This window comes from Gobio gobio (assembly GCF_949357685.1).
Source record: "Gobio gobio genome assembly, chromosome: 10".
In the NCBI taxonomy this organism is placed as follows: domain Eukaryota; kingdom Metazoa; phylum Chordata; class Actinopteri; order Cypriniformes; family Gobionidae; genus Gobio; species Gobio gobio.
In genome coordinates this window covers 18,091,740-18,111,832 of record NC_137116.1, presented here as the reverse complement: position 1 = coordinate 18,111,832, position 20,093 = coordinate 18,091,740, and the positions used below count along the sequence as shown (strand labels likewise).

Sequence of the window (20,093 nt, the reverse complement as noted above, 5' to 3'; positions counted from 1 at the left end):
TAGTCACCAAAGCCTGCTTACGTAAACTGCGCAAGATAATGCCTTTTGATTGGTTACTAAGTCCGTCAATCAAACCTTTGTTGGAAAGGCATTGGCTGGACACCGAGTGCCTTTATCCAACGAAAACCATGGGCGCAATGATTGACAGCTCACCAAGCCTGTAAGGCACTTCCTCTATATGATGCATCACAGGAGAGACTCTGATTGAAGGAGAGAGACGAGGGTTGAACCATTTCACGTGGAAGAGACTATTCTAGCAGGGGGAGTTTTCCAGAAACGGATTAGAATCGATATTTCATTGAAAATGGACATGATTGATTATGCTAACTCAAAACTCCCTTGCAAACATTTTTTCCCTATTTTTTGTTGTTGTTTTGGATTAAAAAGTGGGATGCATTTTGAAGGTGGACCCTTACACAGAGATGTATGCGGGTGTTTATTGGATTCGTCCGATCTGATCTGAACAACAGGAGATGAAAGATGAGTACGGCTAATATTATGCTAATGTTTACATGGCCGGTCCTTTAGCATTTCATTTAACCCTTTCTTCTCTGGTGTATGTATTGCAAAAACAAGTTCAGAACATGAATCTTGAGTGTTTTGGCTTTCAAATGATGCATAATTTGTGATAGTTGATTGAATATTTTGTATAAAACAAAAGTAAATAAAAGTACAGACATGCCCACTTCCCACGAACCGGTGTTGTGCGAAATTGTGTGAAACATGAAAACCAGACATGAATGCATGCAAACCATGAACGCTGAAGACATTCACAACATGTGTAACTACTCATCTTTTATATTGGAAAACGAGAAAAATGTTTAATTCAATTAACATTGAGCCTCTAAACAATCCAAGAAATGTTATTCAGAGCCTCTAAACACAATCCAAGAAATGTTATTCAGAGCCTCTAAACACAATCCAAGAAATGTTATTCAGAGCCTCTAAACACAATCCAAGAAATGTTATTCAGAGCCTCTAAACACAATCCAAGAAATGTTTTTTGAACCGTCCCTTCACATAAAAGAAAACCAGAACAAATGAAGAGAATATTTTAAAGAAAAAAGTAGGACCATAAGCATTTCTCCTTACAAACACAAACATTTTTGTACCTGCTTCTCAATCAAAACACTATATGTAGGTAAACAAACAAATGTTCTCCAGATACTTTTTAATTCAACTTGGGAAAGAAACTTGTAAAAATGGCCCATTTATTCTACCAGACTCTCCATCTTGTCCTTCAGGCAGTCTACAGGTAGAACAAGAAGTCATCCAGTTTCATGTTGGGCTCCTTGTGAATGCTCTGACCAACCAGGAAGGCCAGTTTGTGGGCATACTGACATGGTGCAGGCACTCGGATAATCCCCTTAAAGACGAAAGAGAGCCATGAAGAATACACGAGACGGCACATAGTATTGTAGAGCTGTTAGCAGTAGAAGGATACTGATCTGCATGGTTGTTACCTGCCAGTTGTAGTACATGTGGCAGAGTTTGTAGGTGAGTCTCTGCATGTGATCTGGTTTGAGGTCGCTGTTGTCATACACTACATTGTAGTGTGTAGGTGAAACGCAACCAAAGCGCACAGCCTGACTTATTATGAAGAAATCGTACCTGAAAGCAGAAGTAGCATTAAGAGGAGCGGTTTGAATCATTTTACTAATACAAAATGGCTAATATTAGGGTATCTGGAGAGTTTTTATAACCTTTATGATCCGCAACAAATGTCCATTCACAACAAACCCATATAATCTCAAAATAAATCATGCATCTCATATCCTTTACCTAATAAATAGTGCTGGGGCCTCAAGACATTTTGTTCAATATACATGTGCATATCTATTAAAATTGATTTATGTACCAACATGTTGTTAAAGGGATAGTTCACCCAAAAATGAAAATTCTGTCATCATTTACTCACCCTCAAGTTGTTCCAAACCTGTACGAGTTTCTTTGTTCTGCTGAACACAAAAGAAGATATTTAGAAGAATGTTTGTAACCAAGCAGGTAGAGCAACCATTGACTACCATAGTAGGGGAAAAATACTATGGTAGTCAATAGTTGCTCTCTGTTACAAACATTCTTCTAAATATCTTCTTTTGTGTTCAGCAGAACAAAGAAACTCGTACAGGTTTGGAACAACTTGAGGGTGAGTAAATGATGACAGAATTTTCATTTTTGGGTGAACTATCCCTTTAAATATGAGGTTGACCAATATTGGATTTTTCTGACACAATGTTTAAATAAAAGGCAATAAACAGATTATTGTAACGATACAGGTACAAACTACATATTGAATGTGTTAATGTTCTTAAGTCTTTCTTTTAATGTGAGGAGGCAGCCTAGAGAGAAGCCGCAAAGGTTTAAATTTAATTAAAAAGCAGATAGTTTATAATGTAATCAAAATACAACAACAAAAAAGTTATGCGTAATGTAGGACTTTTAATTATAAATAAGCTCAAAATACATTTGGAGTCTTATGTTGAAATGTCTTCACTACAACCAGGTGCTCATTTAAGAAGATGGTGATAAAATATGCATTCTTACCACCATCTATACCATATTCCAATATAAAAACCATAAGGTAAATATTAGCTATGTTTACATGGGGCTGAAACGATTCCTCGAGTAACTCGAATTCAAAAAATAATCAAGGCAAAGTCCAAAACTTAATTTAGTCCATTTAACTACACACACTCATGTTGCATAAAGACAATTTTTGTGTAAGGACTCGGAGTATGCGCGGATTGAGGTTATATCCGCGGGTCAGGTGGGTAAAGTAATAAAAAGTAACATTCCAAAAATTGCGGGTGGATGAGAAATACGCATCAGCTGAAGAGATACGAGCACTTGAAACGCATGAAGCAACCAGCATGAATGGAGTTTGCACATGCATCACCATAGGCCTATGTGAAATGTTTAATGGGACTTTATATATACTTGATATCTCTGAAATACACCATTAAAATGTCGTCAAAGCTAAGCACAACAAATAGCAGAACAAGCTGTAACTGTTGTGTGCGCGTGTTGCGCAACACTCCTGCATTCAGAGCTGCGCGCTTTCATTGATTTGCTTAATTTAAATCTCACACTTTAATGATATTTATAGCTCCTAACTTAATAAAAACAAGCTGTGTTACTATGATTAATGATTAGCTCAAAATGTAGATATGCATGTGCGATGTAGGCTATTTTATCTATAATAATAAATTTTATTTGTAACGCACATTACATTAAACAAAATCTCAAATATTAATATATAATTATCTGAATTAAATACAAACACCTCTCGCTTTTGCTCACGTTCCAGCAATTACTCCTCAGTGTGCTGTATAGGTTGTGGACCCTGGTTTAGGTTTTTTAAGAAATGTGATTTTTTTTTTAAAGCAACCTACTTCAGTGTAGCTAATGTTACGACAGCATCACGCTTAACACTGAGAATTTGAATAATTGTAATGTGACGATCGGGTGTGGATATCTAAATCAGAGAAAATCACGTGCGGGTGGATGGTTTGTTTTTAACAGCGGATTCGGTGACATTAGAGCTGATCCGCGCATCTCTAGTATGCCCATCTCTACTCTTGTTCTTGTTCCAAGTTAGCTTCAATATTTTTTGCTTCTTACAAAAGTGTGATCACTTCCGCTGCTTGCGGAAACTACGCCAGATCGTGTACAGACCTTGCGCACCGGAAGTGATCGCACGCTCAAGGCTGTTGGAAATAGTGGTGTATTAGAGGTAAAAATTATATAAATACTGTTTGGTTTCTCGCACAAACCGATCGTTTAATGTCTTAAGACATCAATGTGTCGTCACGAGCCGCGGGATTTAATTTGGATTTGTCTGTGCATGTTTTTTTACTCTCATAGATTTTGTTACCATTCACATGCATTATACGACTGACAGACTGCAACGGTTAGAGTTAAATTTTCATTTGTGTTCTACTGAAGAAACAAAGACACCTACATCTTGGATGCCTTGGGGGTAAGCAGATAAACATCAAATTTTCATTTTTGGGTGAACTATCCCTTTAAGGCTAACGATTAATTTATATTTAATTTAAACGGCTGTATTTGTTTAAATTGACACCCCTAATACGCACCACTCTGGACGAGTGACCTCAGAGTCGATGACTGTTCCAGGAGGAGGGTTGGCAATTTTGCCATCAATCCGGGCAAAGAATCTGGAGCTAATGCGCTTTTTCACCACCACAACTGTCAGCTTGGGCCTGTATGCAAAACATAAATGTGAATACAACCAAGGGAATTCAACATCCCCATAGTGTGAATGTGTCGGCATGAAGTGTGGCTTACTCATAATCTTGCCCCATGGTCTTGATGGACTGCATGATCTGAGAAACTTCGTCGTCCACCACGCTCTGCAGCATGCCATCTCCAACTCCATCTCGGTACACGATGATGCGTGAGGGCAGAGAACTGTTGTACTTCAGATAGGCCTTCAGAGCAGCTAAAGAGAGACACAGATTTAGTATAGAGTGCTGCAGGGATGATGTATTTTGTAGGCCAACTTGCAAGTTTGCATCACCCTGGTTCCCATGACATTTTTCCATTGGCCCCTATTGCGGAATGCAAGACATGTGGCCAATAGGGGTGTAACTATATATTAGGGCTGAACGATATGGACAAAATTTCATATCTCGATTTTCATGCCAGATATCTCGATATCGATACAATACGATATGACTACGTGTTCGGTGAAAACCAGAATCTGAATTAAAATGTGTTTGATTTAAGCCTACATTTCAAAAATTTGTGTCAGAAAATGTATTGTTTTTAAGCCTTTGGCACGTACGATCACACAGGTGTAATCAGTCTAGGCTGGTCCCTGGAGCGGATGATCAAGAGCATCACATGATCAACAGAGACAGGCGCGCTCAGAGCGGTCATATAGCACAACTTTTCAGTGTTTTCAACCACATACTGTTTATTTTAGGTTTCAAACATATAAATTCACATAAGTACTAAAAAAAACAATACATTTAGAGTTTGTAAAATACACACTGATGTCTATGGAAGAGGTAATAATAATCCTTTCCATTATAATTCGACACGTTTTATTCATATCAGATACACATTGTAAGTAACTTCAATGTTTACTCTATTCTATTCCCAGTTCACCAGCCACTTACTTTGAAGTATTTCGGGAGAAGTGGATGAATTCACGTGTTGTAAACATAGAGGTTGTAAATCCAACAGATCCGATTCTCTGAACTGCGTCCGCGGCACAAACTAATGCTGCCTTCACGTGCTATCGGAAATTTGATGATTCCGACTTCTGAAATCGTGATTCAAAATGTGAGGGCGTTCATGTGCAATGTTTACCTAGGAAACTCATATTTACGATAATTCCGAGAGCACGTGAAGGCAGCATTACACGCGATCGTTATAAAGGTGTTTAAACAACAATATACTTCCACTTGCATGTATTTGACAATCGGAATATCAGATATTTCATGCCATAGCTAACACATTTGTGAATATTCTGAATAAAAAAGGAAAAAATGACAAAAGCAGATCATCATTCATTCAGCGCTGTTGCTGCTGCGGTGTGTCACGTGACAAGCAATGACGTGTCACCATGGAAACCCCCCCCCCCCCTCTCAAGTCCCTGAAGTGCGCGCGCGCGCGCGCTGGCTTTAGCGGTGCATTCAAGGGCACTCAAACTGATGTTTGTTGTGACTGCCAGAGTTGTATGCAGGGCGAGCGCGGAGAGGGGAAATCTATATCGTCTATATCGTTGCTTTTTTCGATAGTAATATCTTGAAAGTTCATATCTAGATATAGATACGATAACGATATATCGTTCAGCCCTACTATATATCGTGTCACAATATATCGCAATACAAAAACTCAACAATATGTATCGTGGATAGTGACAATTAAAAAATTTTCAGAGTTTTAGGCCACATCCACACGAAGCCAGAGCTTTCCCTAGCCAACCTTTTTTCCCTTGTCTCAAAAAAAACGGCATATACATGAAACCACTGAAACCGACACAAAACGACCATGCCAGACCAGTATGTGCTGCTGTGATTCTGCTACAGAGATACACTAAAAACAGAGAAGACTTAGGGTGATGACATCATCGTTTCACAGATTGGCTGTACACACGAAAACGCAAGGGTGTAATTTTCATATTTATCCACTCTGGGACCCGATTAAAAAAAATTGCGGTTTCAGGCTCCCAAAACGCTGGGTCCATAAAGACGAAACGCTGATACGATACAAAATTGTTTACATATACAGCTAAACGCGTCTGCGTGTGTACAAGGCATTAAGTGTCAGTACTACTGGCATTTTGGCAACATTCTCTGTTGTTGTTATTGTTTGTTCAAGAGTGAAAGAGAACTCGATGTGTGCACGAGACTGGCGCAACTAGGGATCTGATTGAGATGCAGCCACACAGACAGGACACTGACATACAGCGCGTTCTCTTGTGTCTTGTCATGCCAAGATGGTTTAAAAGCATTTACATAAATAATACCCCTTTTCCACCAAGGCAGTGCTAGTGCTAGTTCAGAGCCAGAGCTAGTCCCAGTTCATAGTTGGTTCGACTGAGGAGCTTCTAAGAACCGGTTTGCTTTTCCACCTGCTGAGAGCCACAACAGAGCCATGTCTTACGTCACTGTATACGCCTCATCTTTCTCAGCAACGCTAGCGAGGCAGCGGCAGTGTTGCCAAGTTGGGCTACTTCATCACTGTTGCCGCGGCTGTTTTTCATGTCCGCGGGTTGAGGCGACCCCAATTATGTGATATTTAGCCCCGGGAATGCGAATTTAAGTAGGCAACCATGCCAAAAAAACACATATTTTACCCCCAAATGTGCTTTTTACCGGGGAAGCCCCCCTGAAACGCGATTGGGCTTGTTTTGAGTAGCAATTGGGTGGGTTTTGTTGTGAAAACCTGGCACAAACACACCAGGCTTGTTCGAGATGCATCGGCGCTGCGTAGACCGATCCACGTATGATATAAAAAAAAACGCATCAGTGAATCAAAAGGAGTCGTGTGCTCTCGCTGGACTCGTTATCATACGGCGATCGGTCTCTGCACAGCTGCGAACAAGCCTTCCATCAACAATGCAAACGTTGCGTTACTATTCATTCACATGGCTTTACGATCCTACATCGGCATCAAAACACAACGAAAACACAGCGAATCCAACGCATTCATGCAGTTCGCCGTAATTTGTATAGACGGAGATTACAAACGAGCAGCAGCTGTTAGCTCCATTAGCTGCTATTTCAACAATGGCGGATCTCAAGTTTGTGTTGGTCTTGTTGACACCGCCCCCAGCGCCTGACGGAATCGGTTCCTACTTCTAGCCCTGTTCTAGCCCAGCAATGTTTTGGTGCTACTTAAAGGGTTAGTTCACCCAAAAATGAAAATACTGTCATTAATTACTTACCCTCATGTCGTTCGACACCCGTAAGACCTCCGTTCATATTCGGAACACAAATGAAGATATTTTAGTGTAAAGCTGATGCTGAGAAAGGCTTCAGATCGGCCTCCATTGGCATTCAGTACATTTACACTCCCAAGACCCATAAAAGGCACTTAAAACGTCGTTACAAAGTCCATCTCACCACAGTGGCTCTACAATAATTTTACGATGTGACGACAATAGTTTTTGTGCGCAAAAAAAATCTAAATAACACCTTTATCCAGCTTGTTATTGTCTTCCGTGTGTGCCTCCATCACGCATGCGCGAGAATATGACGTAGCGCCAGCGTTCGGGAATCCATGAAATGCGCACTTTAGCCCGATTTTGAGAACTACGCCGAGACCTAAAGCATGATCAATGTAGAATTCAACAGCTTAGACACGCGCGTCTTCCATGACCCAGAAGCAAAACAAATCGCTTCTGGGTCATGTGTCCGAACGCCGGATCTGCGTCATATTCTCGCGCATGCGTCGTGAAACTAGGCTCTGGCTCCGATCTAGCTCTAGCACTGCCTTGGTGGAAAAGGGGTATAAGAGCGTGATCATATAATGTAACGCTAGGCAAAAAATTATATAAAAACGAACGCTGCGTTAATTGCATTAAATATTTTTAATGCGTTAAAATGAATCGCCCGCGTTAACTTGCCCAGCACTAATATTAATATATATATATATATATTGTTGAATACAATGTAAAATAATGCAATAGGGTAATATTTGGGGGTCCTGATAATGCCAAATCTTTTATGTTACCAGTAAAAAGTGGCCAACATTATTTAAAATGTATCTAGTCAGTGACAGATGCAAGCATATTAGTCTAAAATAATTCTGTAGTTTCAGCTTCAGAATCAATCGTTTTTTTTAAATTCTGGTGTCACCAATTTAGAATTTCAATCAACAGTACATTTTTTGTTAACCTTTTACCATTTGTCTTGGATTATCGCAATAATATTGTATTGTGATATGTATCGAATCGTGACATGAGTGTATCGTTACACCCCCAGTGGCCAACAAAATTTTAATTCTTGCACATTTTTTTCCAAGATAATTGTCACAAATTAACAACTTTCATGAACTTTAAAACCTAAATACAATAAGCAGAAGTAAAAAGCTAAAGTTAGTCTATGAATTAAGCTTTTAGAAATGAACACCCACTAAGTTTCCAAAAACTCTTTCAATCTTATTTCAAATCTACAAGTTGGAATGTTTGAGAGAATAGTTTGTAAAAGCATAATTATAAATGAGGCTGTGAAAGTGGACTAGCAAGTAGATGAGTTTTCCTCTTCTGCGGGATGACGTTTAATATCACCAACAAACAAACTCTGTAGTGCCATTCAGCTACTTGTTAGCAACTGCATTTATCAGGAAAAGAAAAGAAAAAACGTATTTAATATCTTGAAATTGTTAACTAAAGATATGGAATGACACGGTAAGTTAATTAAATTATTTTCTTTCTTTTTTTTTTTTAAAGAAAAGGCAAAGCAGCAAGATGAAACTAAAAACCAAAATAATTTTGGTTGCAACATTTCTCACCTTGCATCAACCCTTTCAGTGCATCAATGATCTCCTGACCACAGTTTTGCAAGACGCACTTGGAGAACCACCTGAAAAGATAACAAAATCATTATAAAACAATTAAGTACAACCACATAATCTAAGATTCTGAACTCTATTAACTGTAGTTTTAATTGATGACAACAACAGTATTTTCACTAAATCCTATCAACTACTTAGTCCACCAGTAACCAGAAAGCAAGATTCCCTTCTAACTCAAAACTTAACTTTCATTTACTTCAAATGTTTTGCAGTTTCTTGAAAAACATCCACAGTAAGTCTAACATAATGTTGAAGACAGAATTTTAAGATTATCTTTGTTTAAACAGTGCTATCTTCAATTCATTATATTACCTGGACATGCCCTGGTTCAGACTGGCCACCAGTGCTCCAATGGATCTCTTCCCAGCAACAGTGTCATGGTAACAGTCTATGCCTACAATCATCAGCTGTCTGAGCTAAAAGACAAAGATTCAATTTGTGATCTGACACTTGGCACAAGCCAACAGAACAGCAGTCATTTGAGAGTCTTACTGGGATTTGTACACTCCACAGCTCTCCTCCCATTTTGCAGTTCATCTGCAAAGCAATCTTGGTGGCCACAGTCATAAGCATTTGAGGTTTGCTGATGGTGCGAGCCACCACACACTGGCTGGGAGTGGGGCAGTCCACACACAGGTACTTTTTCACACAGTCGTACTTGTCCTTTCGATTGGTAGACAGGATCACCACCACCTGTGGAAGGCACAGAAGCAGTTTGAAACAAAAGCTCTGGATATTCAAATTGTGCATGAATGCAATTACTGGTCTCACCATCTGTGTTTCACGTGTTACGTTCTGTTGCAGGGCTCTCAGGACAGATTCCAGACAATCCTCATACTCAATCCTGCTTGGGCAGGAAATGCTTATTAACATGAAAATGGAATGGAGAGTTTTTGACAATCAAAGGTTCAAACAACTCACATAATGGCCCTCTGCATGCGGATTCCCATGGGCCCAGCCACTCTGTTGAGAGTTTGAAGCAGAGATTGGGCAACGTCTGCATTCCGGCGTGGGTAAAACATCAGCCAGTTGTTCAGATTCATGCAGCTTTGCAGAGGGAGACCTCTCATCTCTTTAGACCAGTCAGCTGCCCGTGGGTTATACTCATACTAAGGGATGAAAACAAAAGAGAATAATCAAGCCCTCAATGAAACGGTTACATTATGAATGCCTTCTGTGATATGACGCTGTCTGTCTTACCGCTCTGCCTCCCTGTATAATCCTCTCAGAGGGCAGGACTCTTCCATTCAGACTCAGCAGTCGGTTCTCAAAGCTCAGACCCCAAGTTGTAAGCTCATTCTGCACATCTGCATTTCTAGTGTATGTGAGAGCCGATAAGATATACAAATATCCATAATTAAGAAACGGAACACCCTATCAGTAGGGTTGGTGTAGAACCTGTACCTGTTGATGTTGGAGATTAAGCGGTTAATTCTGCTCTCTCTCTGTTCAGGACTCAGTCTTGTGTGAGAGGCAAGATCCTTCATGATGGTGAAATCAGCGCGCATCTTATCTGTCAAACCTTCAAGGCAAACAAATGTATGCAGGTCAGATAGTTGTTTACATCTGAAAACAAAACTTAAACGCGTTCTATTCCATATTTCACTCCATGTCTATTAGTTTTGAGGTCATCTATATGTTAATGTCCACACCTCACCTTTCACGTTGAGGTGTAAACAAAGTTTTGTACAATAAAACGGTCTAAAAATCAAAAATGTCCCATTCACCTTAATTACCACCTGTCATTGACTTTAAGCAAGTAGCAAATCATTAACTGAGTAGGTACTGAAATTTGATAAGGAACAAACTTTATAACATAAAAATAATAGGTTCTATATAGTATGAATGATATCTGGATGCACTGCATTAGCCATGTTATCGCAGTCACATAGGGTAGTCAATATAGGGTCATATTGCTTTACTGCCCTTTACAAATCCTCTCGTTACTTATGGGAGAGAAAAGAATCAGATGAGTACTTCACAGCAGAAGTAGTAGGTCATCCGGGGGCTTTTTGCTTGCTGTTGTATGAATACTTTGACTTTAGACATACTACTGATTTTACATACTGACTTTTACCTACTATATAATAGACTAGTAGCAGCCATATTCAACTGCATGGAAGGTTTTGTCAGTGTCTTGAATTGCACTAAGGATTGTGGCTATTAAAAAAGGACAAGTCTTTTTTTTATCACCAATGCAGTGCATTCAGATACATCACATGACAGAAAGTGGCACTCTTCAAACCATTAATGGGTCTTCAAAAGACTTGCCTGTGAGGTAGCAGAACTCTGGAACGAGCATGGCAGGTCCCGGTGGAGGACGTCCTGCAGGGCCGGGTCTCTTCACACGACTAACCAGAAGAGCCTGGTTGCCATCTGTTACGTCCAGACCATATTGCTGGAGACGAGGAGAATGAATTGAGTATGACCATAAAATTCTGCAACTGATGTCAAAATAATTCCCTGTATCATTAGGCTACCGTTTTGAAATAGTTCGTAAAGGAGATCTCTGCATCTCCCTTCTTGAATGTGTTGTTAGGGGTATGATCCCAGGCAATGTCATCAATCCTGTACGTCTTGTTATTGTACCTATAAATAATAATTTATTAAACACCATTAGTTTGTACATTCTCACGTTAAACCACTTTACCAATTAAATACTTTTCCAAGAAAAACTCACGTTACTGTTCAAAAGCTTGGGGTCAGTATGAATGTATTAATAAAGAAATTAACACTTTTATTTAGCAAAAACACATTAAACTGATCAAAAATGACAATAAAAGACATTTTACATTGTTACTAGAAATTTCTATTTCAAATAAATGCTGTTTTGAATGATAATTGACATGGAATTGTGATGAAATATTGATCGTATTGTATTTCTGATCAAATAAATGCTGCCTTGGTGAGGATAAGAGACGTTTGAGTATATGTCAATGTTCTCATTTTACTTGGTCAGAATGATCAGGCCCACAAGTTCCTTCGTGCAGGCTTCAGCGAAGCGCTTCTCTCCACACTGCTGCCTCAGACTGTACATGAAGTCAAGGACTGTCTCACAGCGCAGAACCTTGTGGCTCACATCGGAGCACAGCATGATGCTTGACTCGTACTCTAGGATGGAGGTCTCAAAGCCAGGCCAAATTGTCAACCTGCAAACACATACGGCCCATTGTTCAATCATTTTCCAGCACCAGGTACTGTATGTGTGCACAGACACATTTCTGTCAATACCTGTGCTGGGGAATGTTGAATGGATCATCAGGATTGTAGTAATGGCGTCCAATCTGCTGCATGTTAAGCATCCTCAGGATTCTACAACACAAAGTAAACAGGACTAGAAGTTAAACACATCATAAATATCAACTATATTTCAAACAGAGTGCATTCTGTTATTACTTCCTGAAGAGGATGTTGTAAAACTGCAGGCATACAGTAGAGGATGGTGGGAGTTCATTGGTCAGTGTGACAGTGATCTCAACCTTCTCTCCATTTCTGGTCTCACTGAGCAGGATTGTCTCCTACAGGCAAATCAACTTATCATTGACCATCAAACTCCAAAGCCTCACAAAAAGCAATTAAATGAAATCATGAGCATGTTGAGGACGTAGAAACATACAGGATTGTGCAGTTTGTTTGGGAGGAAGAGAATTGCTCCATCAAAGGTGTGTGCTTTGCCAAGAGTCTCCTCGTGCTGGAAAAGCAGAGCCGAGCGCAAGCGTCGGGACTCCATAGGTGGCTTATACTCCACGTAGTACTGATATAGAGCCCACAGAGGACGTGAAATCAGCCGAATGAAATTGGCCCTCAGCTCAATGGCAGTGCCTGAAGCGCCTGTGGTCACAAGAGTTTCAAATTTAGTATCATGCATTAACACAACTGTGTACACCAGAACAGGGATGTGGGAAATATACACTACCATTCAATGGTCAAAGTTAAGTTAAGTTATTGCTTTTGAATAAAAAAAAATACAGCAAAAACAGTAACGCTGTTAAATTTTTTACAATATAAAAATGTTTTCTATTTGATTCATTTTAAATATGCAATTTTGTCCTGTGTTGGAAATAGGGCTGGGCGATATGGCCAAAAATGTATTTCGATAAAACTTTTCATATCAGTCCATATCGATAATCATCACGATATTATTTCTTTCTTTCAAATTTAAAGGCAGATTTTTGCTCCTAAGTGAAGGTTGTATTTCTTAATAGAAAAATAGAAATAAATAGAACTAATAGAAAAAATGAATGTTTTAGTTTCTCCATGTTCTAATAGGTGATACTGTTTCTAGTCATGAAACAGGTTTGTGTCGCCTGACTTTGGCATATATCTTCAGCTGCAGTATTAATAATATTACATGTTTTGTAATATGCACATTTGACAGTGAGTTGACAGTAGTAGTTGCTTGAGTTAGGAGGATGCAGATGTAAATTTATGTGCATTAACAAAAACACGGACATCTGTAAAAATTGTAACAACTTATAGTAAAATATATTATGACTGATTTTTATTAAAATTAAGCATTGGTCTTCCATAGTATCGTAGATTTAGATCATGATATTCACTCGAGATGCTCCGATCAGCATTTTTGGGGCCTTTTAGATCATGATAACCACTAGAGATGCTCCGATCAGCATTTTTGGGGCCGATCACCGATTACCGATCACCAAGATCATGATCTGCCGATTGCCGATCACAGAATGACAGGGGAATGGGAATCTTTTATCTATAATCTTGCAGAGTTTGCACCATTTGTAGAAATGAAACTAACTCTAAATTAACTGTATTGAGAAAAAAAAAACTGTAGAAATAGGCTAGAGTCAAGATCTTGAAGAACCACCAAGTGTTTATTTTAGAAAATGAGATAACTTAAGGCTACTGTAGGCCATCTTTCCCAAATAAATGTATATAATTATCACCTAAATATTTGATCATGCAGTGCATTTTTGTTTTTAAAGACAAATTTTCAGGTAGGTCTAACATTAGTATTAAGGTAAGAAATACTAAAGACATTTAATAAGAAATCAAATGTAAATTAATATTGGTCTTCCCTGAATAAATTAAATTAGATTAATCCTTACACTTAAGGTTGCAAAAGTTAGTCATTGAAGAGCAGTGAGTGTCATAAAGGTTCATCAAACAACACAAGACAGAGAAACTCAGAGACAGCAGCAGTTTATTCGACTGCTGTCACTTTAAGAGCGAACACGGATAGGTTACAAGCAGCTGCACAAACGTTCACTCGCGAGTCACGACGGGGTTTACGTGAATACTCGTCAAGACGGTCATTTAGTACATACATTTGTGTGTATCTGACCATTTCAGCGCAATTTGTACTCGCAAGCTTTTTGTGAGATGGCCTGTGTGTGTGTGACTCACGGTCTGGAGAGCGCGCGAGTGCTGAGCGGTTTGAACACAGTGACGATGCGACACTGCCTCGATTGTGCAAGTGGCAAATCCTGTGTCAACTGTGCAGCTCGATTTTAGTGCACATGCGATGCGCTGATGTGAAGCCATTTGAGCATTTTGAAAGGGAGAGAGAGCGCGCGCACGACGTGATTCACGCTTTTTGTGAACTTACGTCTCACAGAAAGTTTTCAAATGACTGCGCAAGTTATTTAGTACAGAAATAGGAATTGTACCTCACCTTCAGCATTATAATTATTTTACCCGCGCTGGAAAGAGAATGAGACGGTGTCGCTGCATATCATGCCCTAGCTCTCACGGCAGGTGCGGGGTTTATGTGTCGTCAGCTGCGATCGGTTCATGAGATCGGCCTTTTTGGAGACCGCCGATCAATCATCCCAAAGGGATGCCTTGGTCACTGCCTTGGTCAAATGTATCTATATGGTTTCTATGGTATTTGTATAAAAAAACAGTAGACATAGCCTAAAAACATTTAGCATAAATGCACAAATTCTATAGCTCAATCACAAAAAAAATACTGTAATAATATTCCATTACTCCTTTAATACATTTAATACATGTCTACATTAATAATATAATATAATTCTATATGAATATCCCACATTTCTGTAAATTATGGATAAGATGGAAAAGCCTTCTGACTGTATCATTGCACACAGTGTTTCTCCTGTTTGTCAGCGCTGTTACATCTGGCATTAAACTAGCTTAAATCACCGAGACATTTGTGTTTTTCGTTGAATGCACGCGCTTCTGGATCTCACAACGCACTTTAGAGTTCACGTGACTGTTCAGAGTGGATCTCTTCTAGTGAGTGAGCGCGCTGCCGTTTGGACTTTAACCAGAGCGGATGGTCTGTGTGATGCGGTTCAAATGAGTAACAATTCGTGCTACCTTTTATCAACAAATTCATCGTCTTTGGAAGATGACTCAAGGTTAGTTTCACTTTTGAATTAACGTTTGTCGCCGCATCCACTCATTTCCACTTGTGTACTTTTGATTGTGCACGTTAAAAGCTGCACGCTGACTGGCTCTGACTGGCTGTTGTCACGTTTATTTCTGTTGCGCAATTGGGTAATCTATAGAGTAAAAATGTCCAGAGCTTATAATCGTTATCGACATGAATTTTATCGCGATTCGATATGATATCGTTTATCGGCCCAGCCCTAGTTGGATATATAATTTCCTTCAGAAATGATTCGAATGTGCTGATTTGCTGCACAAGAAACTATTTTCTTTTCATCAATGTTAAAACAGTTGCTGCTTGATACTTTTGTGGAAACTTGATTTGTTTAAAGATTCTTTGATAAATATATAAAAAGTTATTTTTTATAGAAATATATAGAAAGTTTATTTGAAATATAATTTTTTGTTATTGTAATTTTAATGGAAAATTCCAATTTAAAGGATTAATCTAACTTAAAGGTTTAGTTCACTTCAAAATGAAAATGTCCTGATATTTTGCTCACCCCCGTCTCATCCAAGATGTTCATGTCTTTCTTTCTTCAGTCGAAAATTACGTTTTCAGTATTTTTCTTCACATAATGGTTTTCAATTGCAACCAAAATGTTGAAGGTCCAAATCAATGCAGTTTCAAAGCACTTCAGATGCTCTGCGCGATCCCAGACGAGGAACAGGGTCTTATATAGCGAAACGATCAGTCATTTAAAAAAAAAAAACGTTTTAACATAAATTGCTTATCTTGCGCTGCGCTGCGACGTGCTAGTGATTGAAAACGTCACACTAGACGTAGACAGAAGTACCGCCCCAAGCGACCGTGCGAGGACCAATACAAACTCCCTTTACCAAAAAACATCACATTTTCAACGTGATTGCCCAATCACTAGCACGTTGCAGAGCAGCGCAAGATGAGCAATTTAAGTTAAAAAGTATATTCATTTTTATTAATTTTTTTTAAAATGACCGATTGTTTCGCTAGATAAGACCCTGTTCCGCGTCTGGGATCACGTAGAGCGTCTTAAGGCCATCAAAGCGTTTTGAAACTGCATTGATTTGGACCTTGAAAATTTTGGTTGCAATTGAAAACCATTACGTGAAGAAAAATCCTGGAATGTTTTCCTCAAAAAAACATATTTTCTTTTCGACTGAATTCATTTTCATTTTGAAGTGAACTAATCCTTTAATCTAATTTATAACCAAATAGAAATTATAAAAAAATTTCAAATTAGTAGTAGTGATTGGCCGATAATTGCGGGGTTTTTTTCGTGTATCGGCAGATACAAGGCTGCTGCGTTCCCCTGAAATGTTTTCCCCGGCATTATTTACAGACAGGCGTCCACAGGCAGCTCTAAACTTTCAACGCATCTTTTAACTGTTTTACTTAGTTGAAATATTACCATACACTTTGAAAGTGAAAACATGTTTCTCTATATGTGCTTGCAACTATAGCCAAGCAAGTTTGCTAAATTAAATGAAATGCTAAATGCTAGGGGTGTAACGATTCATCTACTACATCGATGTATCGATTTATTTTCCTATGATCTAACTACATCGATCTGTGCTCGGCAAGTTGGCCTTCCGGACGACATATATCGATCTAACATCGTTTTAAAAGGTAATCAATCGATTGTATCGATCATAGGAAATAACGCATTGGATTTAAGCACGTCAGACTTTATATGGATGTTTTTTCTTAGCACTTTTAATGATAAAGGCATTAAACGTTACTCGATTCAGTCTGCCTATCTGTGACATCATCGCAACGCACCAGCAGCAGCAGCGCTCATTGAAATGAATGGGATCGTGTCGATTTGTCGCTGCGTGTCGCTGGCTGTGTGAACGGGGCTTGAGAAATCAAAACATAGTATGGCGCATGGGAGAGGAGAAGCCAACGAGCGAGAAATGAACAAGCCACCAGGAGAAAGCGCTACCTGTACTTTCAACCCTTGCTTGTTACCTGTGCATTCCTGACACCAGTGTGCCAGCAGAGCGAGTTTTAGTACAGCTGGCGACATAGTGAACGCACAGAGAAGTGTTCTGCGGTCAGATCATGGTGATATTTTTGAAAAAGAAATCTGTAGAGTCATTGAAGAGTAGTTGGTTACATTTTATCTTTTGTTAAATATTGTTTGTTTATTAAACTGAGAGTAGTAGCAGGTTCAGCCAGTTTATTCAATCTGAAGAAATGTTGGTTGCACTTTATTTTTGATATTAATATTGTATTTGTATTATTTTAATGTTGAAAAACAACAGCAAAAGTAGCAGGTAAACCTACTATTAATTAAACCTGAAGAGAAGTTAGTTGCACTTTATTTTTGATATTAATATTGGAATATTTTTATGTTGGAAAACAAAAGCAGAAGTAGCAGGTTAACCTACTGTTGAAATGTTGGTTGCACTTACTGTGCTTTTATTGAAAATGTATTGAATATTGAAAATGAGAGCAGAAAAGGTTAACTTCCTGTTAATTCAACCTAAACTGTTGGTTGCACTTTATTCAAATAAAATTTGAATGCATTTGCCATTAATTGTTGTTTACTTGTTTGTTTATATCCATAATTAATTGATATACCGGATTCCCTTACAAGAAACAACAGGAATCTAGGAAACTTCACCTGCACTGACCAGTATCCAGATAATTATTTCAGTCACACAATTTTTGGCTAAAAAGTTACTGAATCGATTTCAAGTCACTGAATCGTTTCGGATCGTATCGTTCTAAATTAACCAATATCGTCCTTGAATCGTATCGACAACCTCAAATCGTGATACGAATCGTATCGTTGTTAAAACGAATCGTTACACCCCTACTAAATGCCTCTTCTATAAAACTGCTTGCCATTGTATTTAGGGAGCTGCAAATATAGACTAGAATGTCAAGCACTTTTCCAGCTAATCCTAAACTAACTTTTCTACACGGAATAGTAAGAAAAGCCCTCTTTGTTCTCTTTATATGTATCTGTGCAAGAGAGCTGTGAGAGAGCGAATGACACCACACAACATCTCCATAAATTTGTGCATGTAGCAATTTAATGTTTATATATTTTAAAGCACTGAATCGCTATTGAATCACGATTAATTAGATTCTTAGCATTTTAAATCGATTATTGACTGAAATCAATAATTCACGATTCAGAAATACATGTTTCAAGATCAATGTATCCGCGATGCATATTGCAAAACAGCAAAAATCAATTCATGCTCATTAACATTTTGGTGTTACCTGTTTTGCACTCTTTCACATGTTCCATGAGTTGGCGAGTGTGGACACCAGAATCATGGAAATCCCGCCTGCGCCCACCTCTCTCCCCTATCTTTACCTGCTGAAAGCCTGCAGAAATCGTGAGCATTGCTACAGGGAGATATAAAGAAAAGAGTAAGATTCAGGATTTGTGAATGTTATAGTATATAATAGTGCAGTATATATTTCCACTAATTGCACTTACCTTCTTCAGACATCGCTCCAGGTGCAGGTCTCCCTCTGCCCACCAGCTGTCCTTCAGGTGCAGTGGGCATAACTGGCTTTGCAGCCTCTTGTGATAATGGTGGTTGCTGCAGAGGAATTGGAATACTAAAAAGCTTATTTCAATAAAGATATATCATATTCAACTAATTATAAATAAACTCACCGCGCCAGAAGCAGCAGGCTCCTGACCACGACCTCTGCCTCTTGATCTCTCTCTTGCTCGTCCCGTCATTTTGGTGCTTTTTCAAATTGCTTTGACTTATTCCCATTCATGCTGTACACACAAGTAAAGTTAGTCGCTTATAATTTGCGTTTGAAAACTCAGTTTGGAACAAACTAGTAATGTGAAGCGTTCATAAACCAACAAAATACGTTTAATAACATGTTTTAACTCATTTCATATAGTCGGTCAAGTTGTGAGCTGACGTGGCTTCTTATCACAGAATGAGGCTGACAATGTAGTTATTGGATAGTATTCTATACAGTGATAAAGTCTACGTCAATCAGCACTGCTTTATTATTATTAAAATACCAGAGAAGGCTTGAAGAACTCAAATACACCATATCTTGATGCGGTCGTGTTTATTGTCTTCATGTTTACTCAGTCAAAGCGTTTCTATCTTTCTTTTATTCAGACTACAGCGCTAGCTACCCACCCAGCAAAAATACGTTGAAAAGACGTCGAAAAGACGACATTGCCAGACGTTTAAACAACGTTCAAATGTGGTTGAAAAGTGAAAGGTGAAAAGACGTCTTTTTAGGTCGTTGAAAAGACGTCTATACAAGGACGTCCCAATTACGTCTAAATTTGGTTGAAAAGTGAAAGGTGAAAAGACGTCCTTTTCATGTCGTTGAAAAGACGTTTATTAAAGCCTAAATTTGGCTACAATGTGACGTCTTTTTCAGGCTTGACAATCATAAATGTATTATTATTCATTATGTAATATTTTCATTATATACTACTAATATTATATTATTATACTCTCAAAATAGGACAACTGACAAAAAGGTAACAATAAAACATTTATTCATACGTCAAATACATCATTAAAAACTCATCACGAAAAACTAATTAAGTGGTTATTGCAGTATATATATCCCTATATAGTACTAATACAGTAATTTTATTTTATATATATATATATATATATATATATAGAAAGCAGTGTTTCCCCTACAATGTATTCACAGCGGCGCA

At 38.5% G+C, this 20,093-nt stretch overlaps 1 protein-coding gene across 1 annotated transcript; it reads right to left on the bottom strand.

The window, feature by feature from the left end:
* Positions 1-1,249: 1,249 nt before the first annotated feature.
* On the bottom strand, positions 1,250-19,155 carry LOC307132933 (piwi-like protein 1; the record flags this gene model as incomplete). The annotated part of the gene is made up of 20 exons (XM_079827563.1): positions 19,059-19,155; positions 18,876-18,981; positions 18,653-18,781; positions 12,668-12,882; positions 12,448-12,569; positions 12,283-12,363; positions 12,003-12,200; positions 11,532-11,640; positions 11,323-11,449; positions 10,456-10,573; positions 10,252-10,366; positions 9,973-10,160; positions 9,823-9,895; positions 9,544-9,744; positions 9,364-9,467; positions 8,989-9,059; positions 4,309-4,462; positions 4,098-4,223; positions 1,464-1,611; positions 1,250-1,366 (listed from the first exon to the last, which is right to left on the bottom strand). Exons 1-20 carry the CDS (start codon positions 19,125-19,127, stop codon positions 1,250-1,252), a joined length of 2,571 nt encoding a protein of 856 aa, XP_079683689.1. The 5' UTR covers positions 19,128-19,155.
* Between the last annotated feature and the right edge of the window lie 938 nt (positions 19,156-20,093).